General features: G+C 47.6%; 1 protein-coding gene across 1 annotated transcript in view; it reads right to left on the bottom strand.

Moving 5' to 3' along the window:
* The window catches only part of fras1 (Fraser extracellular matrix complex subunit 1), a 59629-nt gene that overhangs the window by 17413 nt on the left and 20838 nt on the right, over positions 1-21378 (bottom strand). The window contains exons 9-29 of the mRNA XM_088375529.1: positions 20744-20935; positions 19545-19634; positions 18754-18901; positions 17025-17168; positions 15432-15581; positions 12591-12734; positions 11359-11499; positions 10944-11084; positions 10703-10876; positions 8249-8389; positions 7946-8092; positions 6591-6752; positions 6311-6457; positions 5878-6024; positions 5661-5801; positions 5449-5589; positions 5248-5385; positions 3452-3743; positions 3072-3156; positions 1429-1752; positions 602-761 (exon numbers count right to left, since the gene is read on the bottom strand). Of these exons, the coding sequence (XP_088231655.1) occupies positions 602-761; positions 1429-1752; positions 3072-3156; positions 3452-3743; positions 5248-5385; positions 5449-5589; positions 5661-5801; positions 5878-6024; positions 6311-6457; positions 6591-6752; positions 7946-8092; positions 8249-8389; positions 10703-10876; positions 10944-11084; positions 11359-11499; positions 12591-12734; positions 15432-15581; positions 17025-17168; positions 18754-18901; positions 19545-19634; positions 20744-20935 (3349 nt within the window). The remainder of the gene's footprint in view (positions 1-601; positions 762-1428; positions 1753-3071; positions 3157-3451; positions 3744-5247; positions 5386-5448; positions 5590-5660; positions 5802-5877; positions 6025-6310; positions 6458-6590; positions 6753-7945; positions 8093-8248; positions 8390-10702; positions 10877-10943; positions 11085-11358; positions 11500-12590; positions 12735-15431; positions 15582-17024; positions 17169-18753; positions 18902-19544; positions 19635-20743; positions 20936-21378) is intronic.

Here is a 21378-nt window from a genome sequence, read left to right on the forward strand (position 1 = left end):
GAAAAACTTCCAATCTAGACGGCCTATTCACATCATGTTTGACAATCCCTTTATGTTGCGGGTCAAATTGACCCGCAACGTCAACAGATTATCAACGTCTACAACAGTAAAATCAAAATGAAATTTTTCTCTTTTAACAATACTTTTTCAAGTCATTTCTTTCATTCATCATTTTTCTTCATGACTAAAATAGCAGCAGGTCACAATGACCCATGAATATTTTTGTCAAGGAGGTTTAGGAGCTCCGACATTGACATGATACGCAACACTACTGCCTGGTTGGAGTTCTCAGGAGCGTCAGGAATGCTTTTCAACTGGATACAACTCAAATTGAGCATACTTTTTTTGTGTCGAGATTCACATCATATTCAACCTTCCTGTTATGAGATTGGGTCATTTTGACCCACAATATAAAAGGTGATCTCAAAGGGCTTGAAATCTCCCTCGCGGCTAAGATTTCCCTTTTGTTCCATCCTTACGAACTGCAATAATCCAATGTTTTCCAGGGTCAATTTGACCCGCAAGGAGTCTTTTAACACCTCCAACCCTTTCCCGCATCATATGCATCATCTCAGCACATTTGTTTGTTTGTTTGTCTTACCGTATTGGGGCTGCTGGTCGGAGTCCAGGATGGTGTAAAGAATGCGGTCGGCAGTGACGCCCTTGTAGCGCGTCTGCAGTTGCTTTCTGCCGAGTCTCACCATGCCGCCCCCTTTCACCCACGTTCCCGGAACGAAGTGCAGCTCAAAGGAGTTGTCAGCCTTCAACAAGCGCACGGCAAAGTTTTCAAAACACACAATACTTTCTTGTTTTTTTTTCCCCCTAACGCTCTACATGGGCCAGATGGTTGAGGGTAAATCAAGTCAAAGTCGAACCTTCTGGTAGGGTGCTCGTGAATGGAGCCTAGCATATGGCGCGCGCTGACATGTTGTCACATGGAATGTTCATGAAGCCACCGAGCGGCTTTATAGCAAGGCTGCCTTTTCAAGACACCGCAAGGGCTTAAAGTAAAGGTGAAGGTTGACAAATAGGGCTCAAAGACGAGTCACAGGATGTCAAGAAGAACAAGAAGCAGCAGCAGCAGCCTTTACATTCCTTTGAAAAACGGCATTACGGTTTCAAGACAAGGTCAGTGTTTTAGTTTAGGCTGGGTTAAGGGCTAAGGTGAGGCTTTTTATGTTTCTAAACAACAATTGGGGTTTCAACAGAGGGGTAAGGTTTCAAGCACAGGGTCCAAGCCTGGGTTCCAGTTTCAAAATAGGGTTGGGCTTTCAAAGTAGCTTGGCTTTGCCTGCCAAATTAGTGTTTGAAATAGGGTCGAGACGTGATTAAGGTTTCAGTTGAGATTTTTCAACTTTTCAAGCTTGGCTTACAATTAGGCTTTTAAGTGAGGGTAGGGTTTCAAGGCAGGTTTTTGTATTTTCCCACCTTGTGACCAATGTGCACTTGAAGCAGGACGTTCTGGTAGCTGTGTCCGTCGTTGACCTGCAGCACCAGGTGGTCCCGCGCCTCCGGCGATCCGTCGTGCACGTACTGCACGCGCTCACCAGCGAGCTCCTCCAGCTTGAAGCGGCTCAGCGATCGCTCACCGTGCACGCGCGTTAGCCGGCCGTGGCGAGGGGCCTCCAGAAGCAGCAGAAGGACGTCTGCCGGGTTGTCGGGATCTTCCACCAGAAGAGTGGACTTGGTGATGGTCGACGCCTCGCCGGGACCTCTGACCCACAGGGGCGCTAACACCAGCACCCTTGGAGGCTGGAAGACACAAACGGGAGGTCGGGGTCAGATTATTGCGATGGGAAACTCGCAAAAAAAAAACGTCAGACGATTTCGAGGCTGTTAGCAGTCACAATTTGGTGACAGAGACTCTCCACACTATTTTTTTTTTTTGGGTCTCCATTTGCATTGGCATCATTTTCCCCTCATCGTTCTTGGTGTGTTTGTAGCAAACAATTACTGACGCTTTATTCTTGCTTGTTTCTTCCCTGCAGATTTGCAAGTGCTTTCTTTCCCCGGCCATTCCCAAGTCCTTAAATCCTGGCTGAGTTCCAGCGGGTGGCGATGATGACAGCTTGAGCAAAAGGTTCACGCAGAGAAGAACAAGCTGGCGCCGCAGAGGACCATGATCACACACGCAAGCAATCACGCACGCACAAAACAAAACAACCCTTGTCTGACTGAGCCACTAAACAAAGCTGGAACACAGTGACGGTCCGGTGACAAATGTCTTCACTTTGGAGCAATTATCTCCAGCAGACAGACAACCGAGCCCCCCAGGCGAGCACCCAAATCCGGCCTTGTCTTCCTACTGCAGCAAAACAAAAGAGTGTGCGCAAAGACACACCGAGTCACAAAAAGGCAAACACGTAAATCTCCTCCCGAGGCAAACAAACACTCAAGGCAGGAGGCTTGACCTTGTCTTGCAGAGCTGCAGGTAAGGAGGTGGAGGGGGGAGGAGGTGTCTGGGCTGTCATCGGCCCTCATGGGGGTGCAAAAATCCTTCCTGCGTATGCTGCCGGCTTCCCGGGATGTTTGTTTTTCTTGGCTTGCAAGCTGCGAGCTCTTTGAATGTGACCACCTATGTTCATATTTGAATCATTTCATATTGTGCATATCTTGAAGAATGAGTCAAAAAAAAAATTCTGGCAGTGCGCTTACTCAGCCTTGAAGGCAATTTCCAACATAGCTGTTGAAAAGTTGCTGGTTGCCAGGCAAAATTGTGAAGTTCCTGGAACTTGAGGGTGTTGCGAGGTTATCTGATTCTGAGATGGCGCTAAAATGGCCGCCGGCAGAGTTGCCCATGGAGATTTCAATCAAGTCTTTCTTCGCCTCGTAGGCGGCGGCGTTATGTAGGCACAGAGCGACTTTATTTTCATTTCTTATGAACGTGGAAATGTTGGCTACGTTCCATGAAACGTTGACCCTCATCACTCGGGCCGATTCGCATCCTCATACTGCATTTGCATGCGAAGACCTTTGCCTTCTCCTTTTTGTCCAAGTGATGAAAATATGTTTTGTTTTTCATTTTTCACAGCAGCGACTGGTTAAAGTTGTGTGTGTGTGTGTGTTCTCACCTGCATTGAAAGCGCTTGAACTTGAATCGTTTCCACTTGAGACGTCAGCTGAGGGTCGGCGACTTGCAGAGTGAATTCGCCAATCCTGCAGAGGATGAAAGGAAAGGCAAGTCAGAAAATATGCCAAGCATTTTAACTTGTAACTTAAGGGGGGGGGGTCTTTAAACATCTATTGGTGCTCTGAAAAGTGAAATGTGGAGGAATAGTTGCCATCTTTTTTTTTTTTTTAACGAGAAAGGTGCAAAGTTTGATTCATTGCTTCTCAAAAATGGAAGTTTGCGTGGAGATTAACATCGACCCGCTTTTTTTGGGGGGGGGTGAAAAAGAAAAGAGACAAATTACTCAGTTCTGGGAGGAGGTGCCCTACTGAGGTTTCTCACCTGGCTTTGTCCTTCTGGTGTTGGAAGCGAACCCGACCGGTTTCCAGCTGGGCCCACGTGAAAGCGTCTCGTTCGCTCAGCTCTCGTTGACCCGGCTCTTGGCGGTCCTCCCGCTCCGCCCGGAGGAGAAGCAGGCGGCCATTGGCGGGTGGGCGGACCAACCGGACCACGAGAGCCTCCGGCGGGCTGTCGGCATCCTCCACTTGCACGAGAGTCGGGGACAGCGCGACGGAACCGCCGAGAGGAACCTGCAGGGAACCGTTGATGTGGAGCGTAGGCGGCCTGCTGTTGGCTAAAAGACATGAATGGCATATGAAACTCCAATTATTCAAATCTCTTTACACAACATTTGTAGTTTGTTTTTGAACGATGACATTTGTTAACTGAAACAGGAAAATTGAAGTCTTAAAGGTCCGTCGACTCTAAGCGCACTCGCTCAGCCAACCGATACATGAATCATCCCGTGGTGTGTAAAATTTATACCTTTTCTTATTTATTGTTGTGGTGGGTGGCGCCTAAATATTTCCGCCGTGAGCGTTTTACAAGCGGGCTGCCGCGCAATTTGTTTTTCCTGCTGACAGTGATGCCGCTGTATTATCCCAGGCCATAAACACAAACGGCAGGCCTGAGCTAAGCTGTCCGTCAACCTGTGGATTTATTTTTCCACGTGACGCACGCGTTGAGGTCGTCCAGGCGATTTATGACAGCGTCTTGATTAAATTTGCATACGCGGCGACATCTTGAGCGACGAATGATTTCCTAACGCAAATGTTCGGTCATGGCAGATCCAATAATAGCAAGCGTGATGTCACGTTTTCGTTTCAAGACTGAGAGAAGCTAGGGGAGCTTCGTTTGCACGATGATTTATGACATGTTACGCAATGTCGGGAGAACTATACCATCTTTCACTGACTGCTCAGGGAATGGTGAGAAATTGTCAGCCCGCAGCCTTTAAATATCACATCAGCTTCCAAACCCAGGAGACTTTTCTTTCTTTTCTTTCTTTCTTCAGAGGAGTGTTGATGGAAATATTCTCATTTTACATGACGTGACTGAAATGTAGCACTAATGCTTTTTGTTTTTATTTCAAAGAGTGACTCCTCATAGAGAGATTTTGCAAATTGGGCCCCCGAGGCCTTTTTGCTTAATAATATGAAATTTGGTAGCCTTGTCTGGCGTGAGTCCAGACAGAAAATGTCTCATGAAATAAAGCCCAAAAATACACAGGAACATGTTGGGGCCATTTACAAAAAGCGAGTTTGGAGAGATTCATCTGTTGAAACCACTTTAAATTGGCCTCCAAAAAATTGCTAGGCATTCATCACAAGTAGACCCACCGAAACGTCTCGAGAACCTGTCTAAAGGTTCAGGGAATCGGTCATTTTGGTGTGGGAGGGGCTGTTCCATGTGTCAAAGACAAACTCTTCACTTGTTTCACATGAAATCTGGTAGGAACGTCTGTCAAGGGTAGACCCACCAAAAAGTCTCAAGAAACAAAAAAAAAAACGGTCATTTTTAGGATTACCTTTATGCATGGACTCCCCAGAACGTTTTGGAAAATTTGGCCATTGAAGCCTGTCAGACTTCGCGACATGAAATTTGGTAGGCAAATTTATCAAAATGTAGCCCCACAAAAAAAAAAAAAAAAAGAAGGCTCAAGAACCCAATGCTGTACAAAACACAACAGAATCCATCCTCCTGGTATGGAGACAACATTTTAGAAGTGAATTTGGCCCATTTCGTAGGATCCTCAAATGACAAACTAATGTCGGTATCAAAAAAAAAAAAGTCGTTACCGTGGCAGGTTCTATTCCGATGGGCGAAGTAACCATGTCCACAATCGGGGGTGCAGTATCCCTCCATGAGATAACTCTGCTGTCCGCAAGCTCGGCAACGTCCCACTCCGTCGCACAGCACGCAGTCGGTGGAGCACGCTGAAAAAGCAAAACGTCAAACCTCGGTTGACGACGTCTCGTCCGTTACGCAAGCAGTCTTACGCTGGCAGGAGTGCGTGGCGGCGTCCAGGAAGTAGTTCCTGCCGCACTGGAGCACGCATTGACCTCGCAGCGTGACGTGAGGGGGCCGGCATCGCAGGCACCGCCCGGGACCGCTGCACTCCTCGCAGTTGTCATCGCAGCCTGCAAACGGACGCAAATAAAAGACCTCCCGCGTGGAATTTTGGTCGACGGGATGCAGTTCGCACGCTTACCGAGGCATCCGTCTCCATCCTGGTAGAACCCCGGCGGGCAGCCGTGGGCGCAGACACCGTCCCATAGCACGTCGCCGTCCATGCACTGCAGGCAGTCGGTGCGCAGCGGCCCGCGGCACGCGTTGCAGCTCCAGTCGCACTCTGCACAGTCCACTTCCGTTTATGTCTCATGGACAAAAAGTTGTTGGAAAGGTTTGGCTGGTCCGCTCGCAGATACCTGTGCAGGAGCGCGTGGTGCTGTTGAGGTAGTACTGCTGGGCACAGCTTTCGTAGCGGCACTCGCCGAACAGCAGCACCTTGGCCGGGTCGTGGCAGGAAGTACAGGTGTCCGCCTCTTCGCAGGTCAGGCACTGCTGCTGGCACGCTGTCAACCACAGCAGGACGCTTACAATTTGGTACTTGGGAATCACACAATTAAAAAAAATGGATAAAAGCCAAAAAAAAAAGTATCTATCTTTTTTGGGGGGAGCAATTTTACAAGATTAAAGTTTTTGGGGTTTTTTACAAGGAGGACTTTCCAGAAATTCCTGCATGTGCTCCTTTTTTTTTTTTTTTTTTTTTTTGATAAACAGTATTACATGTACAAATGTCTGGTGGAGGGACAAATTGTGGTCACCGAACAAAATTGCCGTTTGGTTGTTTGGACTGACCTTCGCAGACCCTGCGGTCATTTCTGTAATAACCCATTGGGCACCGGAGGGCGCACTCCCCGGAGGGCAGCAAAACGCTGGGGGCGTGACAGGAAGTGCAGGCAAGAGGCCCCGCCCCACTGCACGCCTCACATGACTGGTGACATCCTGGGGAATAAAATGGGATTCTTACACGACAAAGTCAAGCAAGAAGTAACATCTTCCGGAGAAAATTCAGATTAGTCCCAGAAAAGAACCCGCTCCCGCGATATCCGATTTTTCAATTCCAGGAAGTTCTTACGCAGGCAGGCTCCGTGCCAGCTGTAGTGGTCCTGTGGACAGCTGGGGACGCAGTGGTCGCCTAGCAACAAGGCGCCGTTGCCGGCTCCTTTGCACCACAGGCAAACACTGCCGACGCCCGTCTGAAGGTCGGCCGTGCACCGCTGGCAATCGGGGCTGCACTCTGGCAACAAATCACATCAGACCATCTTAAACAAATTAGGACCATCAAGTTAACAGAACTAACCTTCGTTTCAAAACCTGATTTGGAACCTAATTAGGTTTTGAAAACCTAATTCGAAATGCTAAACCAAGTTTTAAACCCCCCACGCTGTCTTCAAACCAGAACTTCGTACCCTGATTCATCTGAAATGTTATCTTAGAAACCCGTTCTGTTCCGTTGTGTAGCTAGTTAGCTAGCTAGTTACACAACTCAAGCGAGCTGGATATATAGACAGAAAGACAAAGACAGACAGTGTGTGTGTCTGTGTGTGTGTGTGTGTGTGTGTGTGTGTGTATGAGCCAGTGGCGTGTGAAGGTGAAGGCGTCGGAGAAATAATGACTGCTGTACTTTTATGAGCCCACAAGGCATCTTTTATTAAGCAACGCTTTAGCTGGACTTGACCCCGGGCCCGATCTCCTGACGTGCGAGAGTGTGTTCGTAAATCTGCGCAGGCGCACCGCTTAACCGAGCGAGAACAGCGCGCGTCATCAGAAAGTGTAATTAAAAGTCTGCCTGCAGCCACCGGTGCATCTTCTTACCCTCCTCCATCATTGTCTCAATGCTCCTCAGAATGTTTTCCATCTTCAGCAAGCGGTCCTAATCGTTAAAAAGTCATTTTTTTCACCCAGCGAAGATGTCAACGACAACAGCGGCAGGAGGGGACATTTTCATTTCATTTAACACAGGATTGTTTTCCGAGGTACTAAAAGTCCGCTTAATCTGTACTTAAGTAGGAGTTCTCTCAAACACCCACCTAACGAACATAACATCTCACAATAGCCAGAAATATTCATCCTGAAAATCATTCGAAGGCACATATCCATGTAGGATTGATGACTTTCCATAAACATCAGGGGGGAAAAAACTAGGCTGAGCTTGAAATGCTTTCAAATGTTGTCAAACAAAACAACGTGCTGCCATCTAGTGATCAACTGTGGAATTACACTTCTTGCACACCGGACTGCAAAAACGTACTGTCACGACATTCTAAACGAGCCACGGTGTTTATGTTTAAACTGTCGAATTTTGCTTGTGTCCTATTTTGCATTGTCAGTCTTGGCAGAGGAGAAAGAATACATGACTGAGAGTCTTGTTATCTCGTAGTATTAGCAAAAGCTGTCAGTCTCAGCGCTAAAGACTGACAACGAGCTCACCGAGGCAGCGGGCCGTGGAGGCGTGGACGAAGCGGCCCTCCGGGCAGCTGGTCCGGCAGTGTCCCGCTTGCAGGTCGGCCAGCGGGGGGCAGGAGGTGCAGTCGGCCTGGGAGGCGCCCGAACACGTTTGGCAAGATGGGTGGCAGCCTGAAAGCAGCAAAGGCAAATTTAGAACCCTCACAACATCATCATGAGAAGAACGATCATTTCCAACAAACAATCAAACTGAGAGCTTCGAGCTAACGTTTCTCTAGCCAGTGACAACAACCACCACAGCTCATCCGGTCTCGCAAAACCAATGACCTTGACACTGGCCGTCCTGTAGGAAGAAGCCTAGCGGGCAGGCGTGCACGCATTGTCCTTCGTGCAGACTGGCCGGCATAGGACACGACGTGCAGTTGTCCGCTGAAGGTCCTGAGCAGTGCCGGCAGGACGTGTGACATTCTGGAAGAAAGAACAAGGCGAGATCGATTTGAGTCGTTGTGTAAACGATGCACGTGCACGCATTCCTCGGTGCGATGAGGAAAGTTGGAGCGCGTATTGATTAATAGCCGCATCCTCCGGCTTGACGCAGTACATTATCAAGCGCGCCCTCTTGCACACGATCCGTTTCATTACTCACTTTTCTGCTGATTCGGAACAAATTTGGCCAGTCGATGAGGCTGGTTTTGCGGCAATGATGCATTGAGTTTGGGATCGAGGCGGGCGCCCCTGGTTTGGATTTGTTAGGCGACACAGCAGAGCCTACGTTTGTATACGCGGGGGTAAGTTGATCGGCAACATCAAAGACAAGTAAGTCTTCAAAAAACTTGAGAATCCGCAATTTTGTCTTCTGGCAACATTTTGTCAACATCAAAGACAAGGAAATCAAAGACAAGTTTGTCTTTCATGAAATGTATGTCTTGTAAATATCAAACAATTTAGAATTCCGTAACATATGCAGACGTTGATCTTCAAAGACCTCGGTGTTTTGTAAACATCAAAGACACGAGTCTTCAATACACCAGAGGCACCTTTTGCAAGCGTCAACAAAATTGAGTCTTCAATAAAACCAGTAATGTTGTTGTTTTAACATCGGGAAACATTTAAAGAATTTCGATGAAACGAAACTGCACAATTTTGTAAACATCAAAGACGGTGATCAGGAAGTGTGTGTGTGTCAATGTTAACAATAATTAAGACATACATGGATTTCTTTGTCTCCGACAAGAGACAAGTGGGACTTGTAGCCTGGAATTTCCGCTCTGTGGTTACTTGTCATCTCCGGCAGTGTGTGCGCGTGTGCGTACACGTGTTTGTGTATGCGTAGATGCTGGAGTCTGACAGTCTGGTGTGCTTGTTCAAGCATCGTCTCTGCACATAGCTTCGGGGCAGTGGAGGAGGAGAACGCAAACGCGCACAGGCGCACACGCATGTGCCGACAGCCAGACACACAAATCAAACAAAATGTATAATAAATATCAAAGACGCTCTTTTAGTCTTCGGTCGATGGGTGAACATTTCAAAACATCCAAATCAATTCCGTTTACAATGACCCCCCCCCCTAACGAGTTTCTTCAGCATGTTTTTGTAAAACTCAGACATTTTTTGTCGGCAATGGCAATTCCATAAATCTAATCAAAGTTTTTATAAACATCATCAAGCTGTTTTCAAAGACTTTTGTCTTCCATGACCTTAACGTATTTTTCCGTAAAAACAATTAGGTTCAAACAGACCTTACCAAACATCAAGCCTCATAAATATTAAATGTAATTTAGTCTTTGATGAACTGATGTGAAGGCCATCCGTCATTTAGGCGCTTTGGCTTGCCTCCATCACCGTTGAAGGACTTTTATGCTTGTTCATAAACCACAACAAGTCAGGTCGAGGCCACGCCGGCACGCCGTTTGTCCTACGAGGCCGCTGACACGAAGCAAGGCCAACAAAGCCAAACGCTGCCCATCCATTTGCAATCATTACGGCGGCACACACACACACAGACACACACACGCGCTGCAACAAATGCACTTTCTGGAAACATCAATAACAATTTGCCGAACAGGCACATTTCCGTAAACACCAAAGTCTTGTTCATCTCCCGCTAACCAGCAAAAAAGATTGGAACTACAAAGTTCCACTTTATCCTTCCACTGGGTGCAGACACAAAACCAATGAGTCAAAGCGGGCGTTAAAAAGAAGAAGAAAAAAAAACAAGCAAAGCCATCAAAAAGTGTCCTGCTGAACGTGGGGTGACTTTCAAAGACCGAGTCAACTGCCAAAAAGTGTGCCGCTGAACGCTGGATGACCCTCAACGATGGAGATTGCTGCTAAGTGGATACAATTTCACACCGTCACTTAGTGGACAGACAAAAGGCATCACTCGGCCCTCCTTCTTGTCATCCTTCTGAATGTGTTGGAGGAAAAAAGGCTGGCAGGAAAGGCTTGTGTGTGGGTGCACGAAAAGTACCTTCTAAATGAGCCCATTACAAAGAACAATTTGAGACTGACAAGCCCAGACGCACGGTGAGCCGTTCGGTGTGAAAAAGTCGGCCTTTCTGTAGGCAAATTGCGTGCGAGTCAACGGCAACATTGCAGTCCACCAGACTTCCTTTGTACCATTTGACCGACTGACAAACTACCTTGTCAAGTAACTGACTGACGAGCTTGTTCGCCAGTCCGTTAACTACCTGAGAAACTGGCGCCTGTCAGCCAAATGAACTGAACGACCCAAATGACTCGATCGAGCGATTCCTACCGGTACGAGCTATTGCGTGTTACCTGTGCAAGTGCGCTGGTGGTCCGCGTAGGTGTTGGCCGGACAGGTCGCCGCGCAGACCCCGCGTGCCGGTTGAAGCTCACGGGACTGCAGGACCAGCACCTCGGCGGCTTTGAGGCAGCGCAAGCAGTCCGAAGCCAAAGGGCCCACGCAGCCGCGGCACGACGGGTGACAGTCTGCGCCCACGCAAAGCGAGCCATGTTACATGTTGGCACGATGGCCGGAAAGAACGGGAGTGCTTACTGTGGCATGCGTGGTCGTGAGGGTACAGGCCCTCGCCGCACGCCTCCACACACTGGCCCTGGAGGAGGAGGAGCTCCCGGGAGCACGCTGTGCACTGAGACGCCGACGGACCCCAGCACGACGTGCACGAGCTGTGGCAGCCTGGAACACAACCGTTGGATATGAATGCACAAAAGATAGCCTTATTTAATATTTATTTAATATTTAATATATATATTCTATTATATAAATATAATATATATTAATATATGTAGTTAATATTTATTATTTATACAAGACAAAAAATGTGACAATAAATGGATTGTGTAAAAAGTGAACACAGGCATCAAACATGACCATTTTATCATCATACTTTTTTCATTTGGACAAACAATTGAGGTGTCCCAATACTTTTGGTGCAGACGTAGGGCCTCACCTCTGCACCTGCCGGCGAGGTCGGCGTAGTGTTGAGCGGGGCACGCCGACACGCATTTGCCGGCGTGCAACGCGCCGCCCGGCGGACAGCTGGCGCAGTCGGCCTTGTCGGGGAAGCAGGAGGCGCACGACGGGTGGCAGGCTGCATCAAAGACATCAAAGACCCACGTTCAATGCAAGAACAAATGCGCAAGTGAAGTTTTCATAGGAGCCGAGAGTTGAAGCGGACGTGGCCTCGCCCGGAGGCCCCGGCGACGACAAATCAACAAGGCGGGCTTATGACATTTTTAGCGCCGTCCGGTCAAGTGATCCTTGGGTTGGACGCTTAGACGCACATTCACAGCGCTTGTGAAGTTCTGAATGCAAAGCAAAGAGTTTTCCGGACAGCAGCTACACTGGAGTCGTCGCCCTCAACGGACTGAAATGTTTCAAAATCATCCAAATCTTACACTGCCTCCCTAACTTTCCAACTGATTAACAAACAACCTCGTTTAGCAATCGACTAACTAACCACACATCCGAGGGCCGATCACGAGAGAGCGAAGCGGCATCCTTTAGCTCGTCCCCCGCAGGGAAGCCTCCGAATAGAAACGCATCCATATTCATATCCGCCATCCTCATTAGCGCCACAAAGAGTTCCAGCTAATGCTTGCGTTTGTTTTTGGCAACTTGAAGGAGCGCTGACTATGTTGTATATTTCTATATTTGTTGATTTTAGCGACATCGACTCCACGGGGACGCCGAGCAGCTTTCGTACCCGCGCTCTGCCACGAACAATGAACATTTTTTTGAGAGTATGACTTGAATTGTAAAGAAGTTTCACAAATGAATAGCTTGTTTTGGGTTTGTACTTTGTGAAGTCAAATGTTACGACACGAACTGATAAACCATTGCGGAGAATCATACTTGGTACAGTCTAATTCCTGGGTGTCATATTGAAAACTGTGCATCGAAATCATGACATGATGTTTCTGTCTGTCGTGTTAGCTTCGGATAGCAAGTAGTAGCGAGCGCGTTCGCTTCATTTAGCAGGGAGTACCGAGCGCGGGAACTTGGTTTAGCAGGAAGTAGCGGGTGCGCTAACTTGCTTTAACAGGTAGTAGCGGGCGCGTTCGCTTGCTTTAGCAGGAAGTAGCGGGCGCGTTCGCTTCTTTTAGTAAGAAAAAGCAGGGGTGCTAGCTTGCTTTAGTAGGTAGTTGCGGGTGTGCAGACGACAAGTTGAACCACACTTACCTTGACAAACGCCATCTTGAATGTAGAAAGCCTCGCCGCAGTCGGGAACGCACTCGCCATCTTTGAGCAAGGCGGCCGGGTCGGAACACGCGGAGCACTCCCGCGGACTGGCACCCACGCACTCGGAGCATGACTCGGAACAAGCTGGTGGGGAAAAAGACAATGACTTCCTTCACGCAAATTCAATACCATGTGAAGTTGTTGCATAATTTGGATGGGGTGAAAGATGACAGCCTCACGCATGAGAAATGAGAAAGTGAGCATGAGGAAAATATGAGAACATGATGAGAAATGTTGTCATGTCGTTGTTATTATTCTCACGGGTGTCCTGGCCTTTCTCTCTCTTCCACCCCACTCCTCGTCGGAGTCGCAATTTCTCTAGGTGGCAGCGTGCGCTAAGGTCTCGCTTTCTTTTCTCTTCGGGCTGTTTTCATTTGTTGATTTCCCTCTTCAATTTTTAATCTCCATCTCCGGCTGTTCTCCCTCCTCATCCTCATCCTCGTTTCTTCGGTGCACTAACGTGGCTCTTCTCATAACGCTTTCGTTTGAACTAGGGTTTCAAACTCGGGTTAGGGTTTCAAAGTAGGATTTAAAACAAGGCTTCGGGTTTCAACGTAGGTTTTAAAACTAGGGTTAAGGTTTCGAAGTAGGGTTTAAACTCGGGTTAGGGTTTGACTGTAGGGTTTCAAAGTAGGTTTAGGGTTTCAAACTTGGTCTAGTGTCTCTACGGGTTTTCAAACTAGGGTTAGAGTTTCAAACTAGGGTTTCGGGTTCTGGTATTTGGGCAAACCCTTACTACGAACTCGACTCACAGGAGCCGACAGGTGACACCAATTTGTGAAACTTTCTTGCCTCCGCCCTATGTCAAAATGCGATGATGGCACGAAATGTGGGCACACGGGGGCACGTGAGCTCGAATGGAATATTACAATGTATTATTTACGAGCGTGTGCGTGTACACACTCGCCATCCGCGAGTGGGATTAGGCATCCTTTACCTTGGCCTTCTGCAGGGAAAGCAATTTATTTTTCCTGTGCAGATGGAATCCAAAACGTTATCAGCATGTGGAATCGGAGTAGGCCCAAAGCCCACCCACCAAATTATCCGGGATGAGGCGAGGATGCAGGATTAGACCCCTGGCGCTCCTCCCCCTCCTCCATGACCCCCCCTGCCCTACACACCACTACTACGACTACTACCACAACCCACCAAAGCTGAATCTCTCCTAATAAGATCAGCGCTCGGCCTATTAAAGCGAGCACAGACAAAGCAGCTTTGGAAAAAAGGATCAGAATCAAACCACAATAATATTAATAACTGGGATTTTTCTTTTCCTGACAGAACTGTTGATTTTACATGATGCAACCTAAACAAACGACAAAAGGCGTGTTTTGCCTTTTTCGGGTGGCATAATCCCGGCAACAGGAAACGTCATCACATTATTCTTGCTTTTCAAATTGTATGAGCCATTTTTTTTAAAGCTATTTTTCTATTTTGTTTGTTGAGTGGCGTCAAGGCATTGTTTTTCACAGCACGGCTTCTTGAGACTTTTTTGTGGATCTACCGCTGATGGACAATTTTATGTTCCTTCTTTTTTTTTTTATTTAAATTTTTGTCTTCCTGTTTGCGTCTCCTAAATGCTGTTGCCGGGTAGACTCCGGGCAATTTAATGTGTTGCTGGTCTACCTGGCCAGAAGCAGACTTGACTGAAGAATCACTTGTCCCAAGAACAAGAGCGTCTCCAAGGTGACGCATCATTAACATGCCAACATTGTTTACGTGCAGTAGCGGTAAAAAGTGTGAGCCTCCGACACAACCGCACCGTGGGGGGTCTTCCACGAGAGCGTCATTGTTTTTCACGGTGGTCTTGCTCCACAGCCAAGATAAGCTACAATCTGCTGGGAACCTTTCCAGACGCATCCTCCCGCACACACACACAGCGCTGCAAGACAGGACAAGGCGGGACGCGTCGCCACGGCAACGTGAGGCTTTTCTCCATCGACGATGCTCATTACGCTGTGAAATACGGCCTTCCCGTGTTTACTTGCAAAGTGGCGGCAGCCCAGGCCGTTCAGCGCGGGTTAGCATCTTAGCACACCCGCGGGGGCTTGTGGTCATCCTCCTCGGCCGGCTTTTACTTATCGCCCCTGGCTGGAGGGTACGAGCGGACCTCCGAGGCGGATTGCCTGATTAATGGGGGCCGGCATGAGAGCGAACGAGTCTCGCGCCTCTCTTGCCGCCTCCTTCTGCCGAGGTTATAAAGCAGATCCATCATGCGGCGCTGGAATTTCACTCTTGCGTTCCCCGAGGTTCAGTGTGGGAATTCAAGCAATAATATTTCATGCCGCTAAGTCATCCAACATTAGATTGTGCTGCATTATTAAATACGCTCACTTCTCGGCCTGTGCCAAGTGGGTAAGTGCCGCCATGGCTGGCGCACTTTTGCGCAGTCACACATTCGGCGGGTCAGACTCGGTGATCGCGGCTAAATCTCCGGCATCGGCTGCCTTGAGACAGCTTGCTGAAATTGAAATGTAAACGGTCGGCATTAAAGCTCAGCGAAATGGAAGCACTCTGCGTCAAAGCACTTTATGGTGCCCATAGGTCAGCATCAAAGCACCGCGATGTCGGATGCTCTCACCTCCTGCCTTTTCCATTTGAAAGTTGTTGCTAAGCTGCGGCCAAATAAAAAAGCCCCAGGTTCAATAAATTACGGCCGGACGAATCAATAAGCAATCGATGCAAAGCAAACAAGTCGCAGCGAGCTGAGGTGACTCATCCAAGCACGCTTCACGTCGAGATTCCGAGCCAGTGGAAGGAGAAATCGGAAAGGGAACTTACGTCGGCATTGTTTTGGGCCGTTGTCCAGGTAGGTGCCGGCGGGACAGGTTGCCAGGCAGCGGTCACCGTCGGCGCTCAGCAGGGGGCGCTGCGGCAGGCACGAGCGGCAGGACCACCTGCTGCTGCACGTGGCGCAGGACCAAGGGCAAGCTGCAAAGACAAAAGTGGCAACTTGACGATGCCCGATGAAGCCACGTTGACGAACGTCACGTGGGAGGAGGGCCAGATCTCAGCTCAGCGAGCTTCAAGGAGAAACTGCTCACCGTTCTGTTATTCTTTGGCTTTTGGGTTGTTTATATATCACATTAAAAAATACATTTTCGTGTTATTATTTTATATAAACACCACTAAAATATAATACCTGTAAACTAAATGATTTAAAACTCCATGAAGTATAAATTGAAAAATAATCAAAAAAATATTATTTCTTATTATTAAATTATACGGCAGACGGCCGTAAAAACTTGTGCATCTCATCTTTAAACTTCGGTCTTTTACGATGTATTTAAATCGTCTTTCCATCGACTTTATCTGCGCCAGCGAGTGCAGCCCGCAGCCACATTGGAAATTTAGTAGTCAACAAAGCTCACCTTTTTATTGATCCAAATTTTTCTTCCCTTTCCTGCCGCCAGCCGAAGTGTAGTTGCACTATTTCAGAGGTGACATTTATTCTCTAACAAGTTTCGTGAGGAAAAAGAGAGATTCTGCTTACATGAGAAAAGCGCAAGCCGACGAGAACCTAATCAGGTGGCCCGAGATGAACCCCGGCGCAGTCGGATGATACGAATAACATCGAGCGGAAACAAGACAAGTCGAAGGAAAAACAATGAAGAGCAAAAAAGCTCCTGTGATTTTTTTTCTCTGCTGTCATTGTATTTGATTTTTTTTACTGCAATGCGTTGCGGTAGGAAAATCAAAAAATTTGAATACCTAAACAATCTAATGATTATTTTATTGTTGCTTTGTCACTAATACAATTGTAATAGGCGAGAAATATTGATCTGTCCTGATTTCTGTCATTGTGATTTACCTGTCTATCCAAAAATACAAACTCTTGAGACATACAAGCCGTATGTAAACGTAAAAAGAAAAGAAATAGATTCATCTTTGCGCAACTTAATCAAATCTATTAAAAATGTTAACACTTGTCCAAACGTGTCACGGTGACACCATGGCAAAAATCAGTCGCCGCAAACGATCATCGTAACGTCGTCGTTAAAGTCAAGTACGCGTGGAGAGCGTTTGCGGCTAAATCACGTTATTATCGCAAACATTAGCGGCTCGTTTTCTCATTTGCTCCGCCGTCTCTCATCCCATAGCTTTTATGGCGACGCCATTTATGGCCTAATGGGTCATAAAAGTCAAGTGAGCTGTTGGGTGAGGTGCCAGGAAGAAAAATACGCCACGGTCGTCAATGTGGGGACGTAGCACATATGCGGTCCCACAAGTTCCTTTCTTGCTAGTTTTTTATGTTTTGACTGAGAATTTCTTTCAAAACAAAACAAGAATGTAAAGTGCATCAGAGTGAAACTTTAGGTCCAATAAAAATTCATTTCACAGAATCTGGAATGAGGCAGCAAAGTCGGGCAATACCTGCACACTCGAGGCCGTCGGGGAAGAAACCCTCAGGACAGACGGACAAACAGCGGCCGAGATGGAGGAGGGCCTTCGGGTCCGTACAGCTGTCACAGTGATCCGGCGTCCCGGAACATGAGTGACAGTCTGCGTCGCACGGAACTGCAAAATAAGTTAAAACAAAAAAATCAATCCTTCCAACCTATTGATCATTTTAGAATGTAAATGTTCCGTAGCATTTAAGCAGATTGGGACATGCACACAGCTAAAAATGCTCACAAATTGAAAGGCCGATCCTACATCGTGCGGAATTCCATTGATCAAACAAAACAACCATGGCCACCGACCGACATGTAGATGAATGCTAGCACGTGCTAGCGCGTTACTCGAACATAGCAACACGCTAGAACCTTGCTAGGCTATTATCAGAAAACAGTTACCGGGCGCTATGTCGTTAGCGAGGTTTGCTAAGTGCTAAGTTACTGTTTGGTCATTTAGAGGAAGAGAAAAAAGAAGTGAGCCACATTGGTTGTTTTGGTCTTTCTCTGTGTCGCATTTGTTTATCATCCGTTCGGTCTGTTGGATAAAATTGAAAGAGTGGCACGGAAATGAAGCCTGAAGTGATGCGACAGCGGCGGGAGAGAAAAAGCGGTGTGATGTCGCGACGTGATGAACGACAAGGGGAAAGGTCGCACGCTGTTTATATGTTGGCGCGTTATTTGTTTTTTGCCGCAAGACTGATGGCTAATCATCAACGCAGCAATTTTAGAATGTGGCCTTCAAACTCAAAAAGCAGACTTTGAAAAGCCAAACACCCCGATTACACGGGATTTATCAAACCCCAATTGGATTTAAAACACCGATTTAAAAGCCCGTCTTAAACTCAAATCTGAAATCCTAACGATGACTTTGAGCCAACATTTGAGTGACGGGATTACAATGTGGCTTGGAATGCCTCACTTTGAAAGCCTCATTTGAAACCATGACTTGAAACCTGAACCTCAAATGTACCGCTCCGTAAATGTTCATTTGCCGAACTTTTGGAGAGCGTTAGCGGGATGCGCTAACTTGAGCTCGACACTGGAGCCTGGTTGGGCCCCTCCTCATAACTCGTCAAGGACAATTGTCTTTTTGTGCGCGTTTTATCTCCCGCATCGACAACGTCCTTTTATTTATCCCGCCAGCTCTTTGCTCGGCTCTCTCTCACGCATACCCTTCACTCACTAAGGTTATTTACGCTTTTTTTGGAAAGCGCTCAAAGCAGGTGCACGCGCGCACACACTCCGAATATTCAAAGCATTCCAGCGTTGCGCCTGATAAAGAAATGAAAAGATTTTTTTTTCTCTTCTAATGGGGACTGACGCCCCCCCCCAACCACACATACAAGGAACTTGATGTTTTTCTTTCTGTGATTCAAAAGCCATCTCAACGTTGTGTGCGGGTGCCTCCTAAACCTCGAATTGCCTTCGAATGACCTGCTTGAGTCTTGTTGTCGACGGAGAGAATCAGCACATTTACTGCGCAAACAGCAAATATGTTAAGTCGGCCTAGTCCCGGGACTCGTGCTGGAAAGTTGCCCTGGATTTTGGCGCGCCGCGATTAACTGTAACGGCACCGACCTCGTCGTTATTCATCACGGCTGCTCATTTGCATAACAACACGTCCACGGAGGAGAAACCTTTAGCTGCCAAAGGCAACTTGACACATAATCCTTTGTGACACACACACGCACACACGTGCAATTCACCTTGATGACAGCGGGGGCAGCACTGTCCCTCCAGGGCGACAACCAAGGTGCCTGGTGGGCACGTCGGGCAGGATGGCAGGTAACACGTCACCTGGCCGTCGCGGCACTCGCACTCGCGGCAGCTGCCATCGGTCCAGCGATCCGAGTCCTGAGGCGACAATAGGTCGATTCAACATTTTTGTAGAAAAAAAGCCTTTCACCGAGAGGAACACGGTAGACCTTTATAACCGCTAGACAGCTACTAACTAACTGATTACCTAACTCCATTGGTTTAGCAACAAAATGCATTTGAAGCCCCAGTAAGGAAAGTCTGCGAGGTCTCCTGAGGACAGACCAGGCCCGATTTTAGGATGTTCTAATAAAACATGCTGGCACTTGACGAACCAGTGAGAAAAACTCACAGAGGCGAGTAAAAAAAAAAACAAATCCAAAGTGTCTTGTCAGGCCCGCAGATGGATGCGTGAGCACTGAAGTGAGCCATGAGTACGCACTACATGATTTGTTTAGACCGGCAGGATGGATTTCTCCAGGGAGGCGTTGGAAAAAGAAGCGACTGGAAAAAAAGATAAGCGTTCCTTTCGCTTTGAGCCTTGGCTGACCTTTCCTGCAAAGTTGGACAAGGGGGAAAAAAATGCCCAGCTTTGCATTCTGCCTTTTTTTTTTACACGTCTAACCTTACCTTAATGAGGAAGGTGAAAATCGATAATACTTTTGAAGGAAAAAAGTTTGGTCTAGGAGAGACAGCGAGCAGAGTATGCAAGATGGTTCCCGCGCAATACTTGTTCTTTGACCTTGTACGACTGTCCTCGGTGCAAACAGGACGTTTTGTGCGAGGAGCACTGCGGGCAGCACGTTCCCGGAGGGCGAACCGGCTCCGATCCCTACAAAAGACACAAAATCAAATGTTGAGAAAGATGTGCAAGGCAACTTGATCTTCAATCCAGTCGACCTCCCTCTTTGGGTGGAAAAGCTAGCTGTTTTAAGCTAGGTCCCAAGCACACTGTTAATATTTGACATATTTTCATCACAGAAGTAGGAAAACATCAAAATATTGAAAAAAATTTAAAAAAAAATTCTGAAAGCCAAAAGATATTTAGAAAAGTACAATAAATAATCGCTTTGGACTTTTGGAGCCCAAATTGCACATAAGCAAGGAAATGAACAAAAATAAGTTTTGTAAAGCTTTCCTTTAATCAACACAGTCTGTTTTATGAGAGCTAAACGAATAAACATTAACTTGACAAAAACATTGGGCCAAGCTTTTGCTGGCAAACACAAACACTTTCCCTTCTGTGTCCAAAGCTACGTTTATTTTTCCTTGCTCGGCTCTTTAATGATGCTAAATGTCGTCTTCATTTGCCACTGTTGCTGATTTCTTCGCCCGCTGCCCGCCCAGGACGCTCACACACATGCAGACAAACACACACACATACACACACGCCAGTTTCATCCAGTCTCTCCATTTGTGTCACTTTGGCCGAGTCAATTAGCCAAAGTGGAAGCGGCCAAGCGTTTAAGTGCAAATGATTCCTCGTTCGTCCGTCCTCCCGCTGCAGCCACATACTGGATCATGGCAAAGACCAATATGGAAGATTCGATATTTGAGCAGAGATGTGCACATGAGGATGAAAAAAAAAACGCATGACAAAGTTTGTTCCTTCTCTGAGGTGCGCTTTGACGCCGGTCTTCTTGCGGGCCAATTAAAAATCCAATCTACGGCCCGCAAGGCTGCAATTGGCCAATTGGACACCTCTGCTCTGGAACATTTACCTAACTAAGCTATAAAAAAAGCAAAATAAAAATCAAAGCAACCGACGGGCCAAGTGAATAACGTCCAACTTATCAAGAAAATAATTACCCAAGCGACAGACTGTGATCCAAATGGAGGCGGTGTGCACTCGACACAATTAATCTTTTTGGCGTCCATGGGAATGCATCCAAAAGAGACACCAACGTCGGTGGGAAGTACAAAACCCGAAAGTGCATTTACCTGCGGGCATTGGAGGCGGGCGCACTCGGCCTTGCGGCAGACGACTTGAGCCCGGGTGCACGTGCAAAATTCGCAGCCGTCGTCGTTCCACATGTCGCCGTGGTAACGCACTAGACCCCGGTACAGGCAGCTCTCGCGGGCGGCGGCGCACTCCTCGCAGCACTGGCCCGCGCGCCTCACTTTGGTCTGACCCTGCCGAAAGAAAATTCCCTTTTGAGTATACCCGCCAAAATGGCAGTTGCGTGCTATTAGTTCCCAGATTGCCATTTGCACTCCTGTCAGTAAACATCGGTGCGTTCACATCGACGTTTTATTTTTAATTGCGACGACAGGTTTTCACACATTTACAATGATTCGTCTTGTCTTGTGCTTTTTTTTTTCTCTCTCTCTTGACATGCCTGAAGTGCGGCGCCACGGCAGTGGCCAGACACGTGAGTTGCGTGACATGATTAGAACATTTCCTCAGCTACTCATCGCACGCTTTGATGGATGACAATTGCGGCTGTCGCGGCACCGGAAAGAAGAAAGTGAGATTGAAGTTGCTGCGCATGCTGCATGATGGGTCCACGTTGTGAATTTTGATTAACAGCAGCCAGCCGGGTGGGTGGGTGTTTGGTTGGGCAACCGGCCGGCGG

This window comes from Syngnathus floridae, chromosome 5, assembly GCF_059516105.1.
Source record: "Syngnathus floridae isolate MCC-2025c chromosome 5, RoL_Sflo_1.0, whole genome shotgun sequence".
In the NCBI taxonomy this organism is placed as follows: Eukaryota; Metazoa; Chordata; class Actinopteri; order Syngnathiformes; family Syngnathidae; genus Syngnathus; species Syngnathus floridae.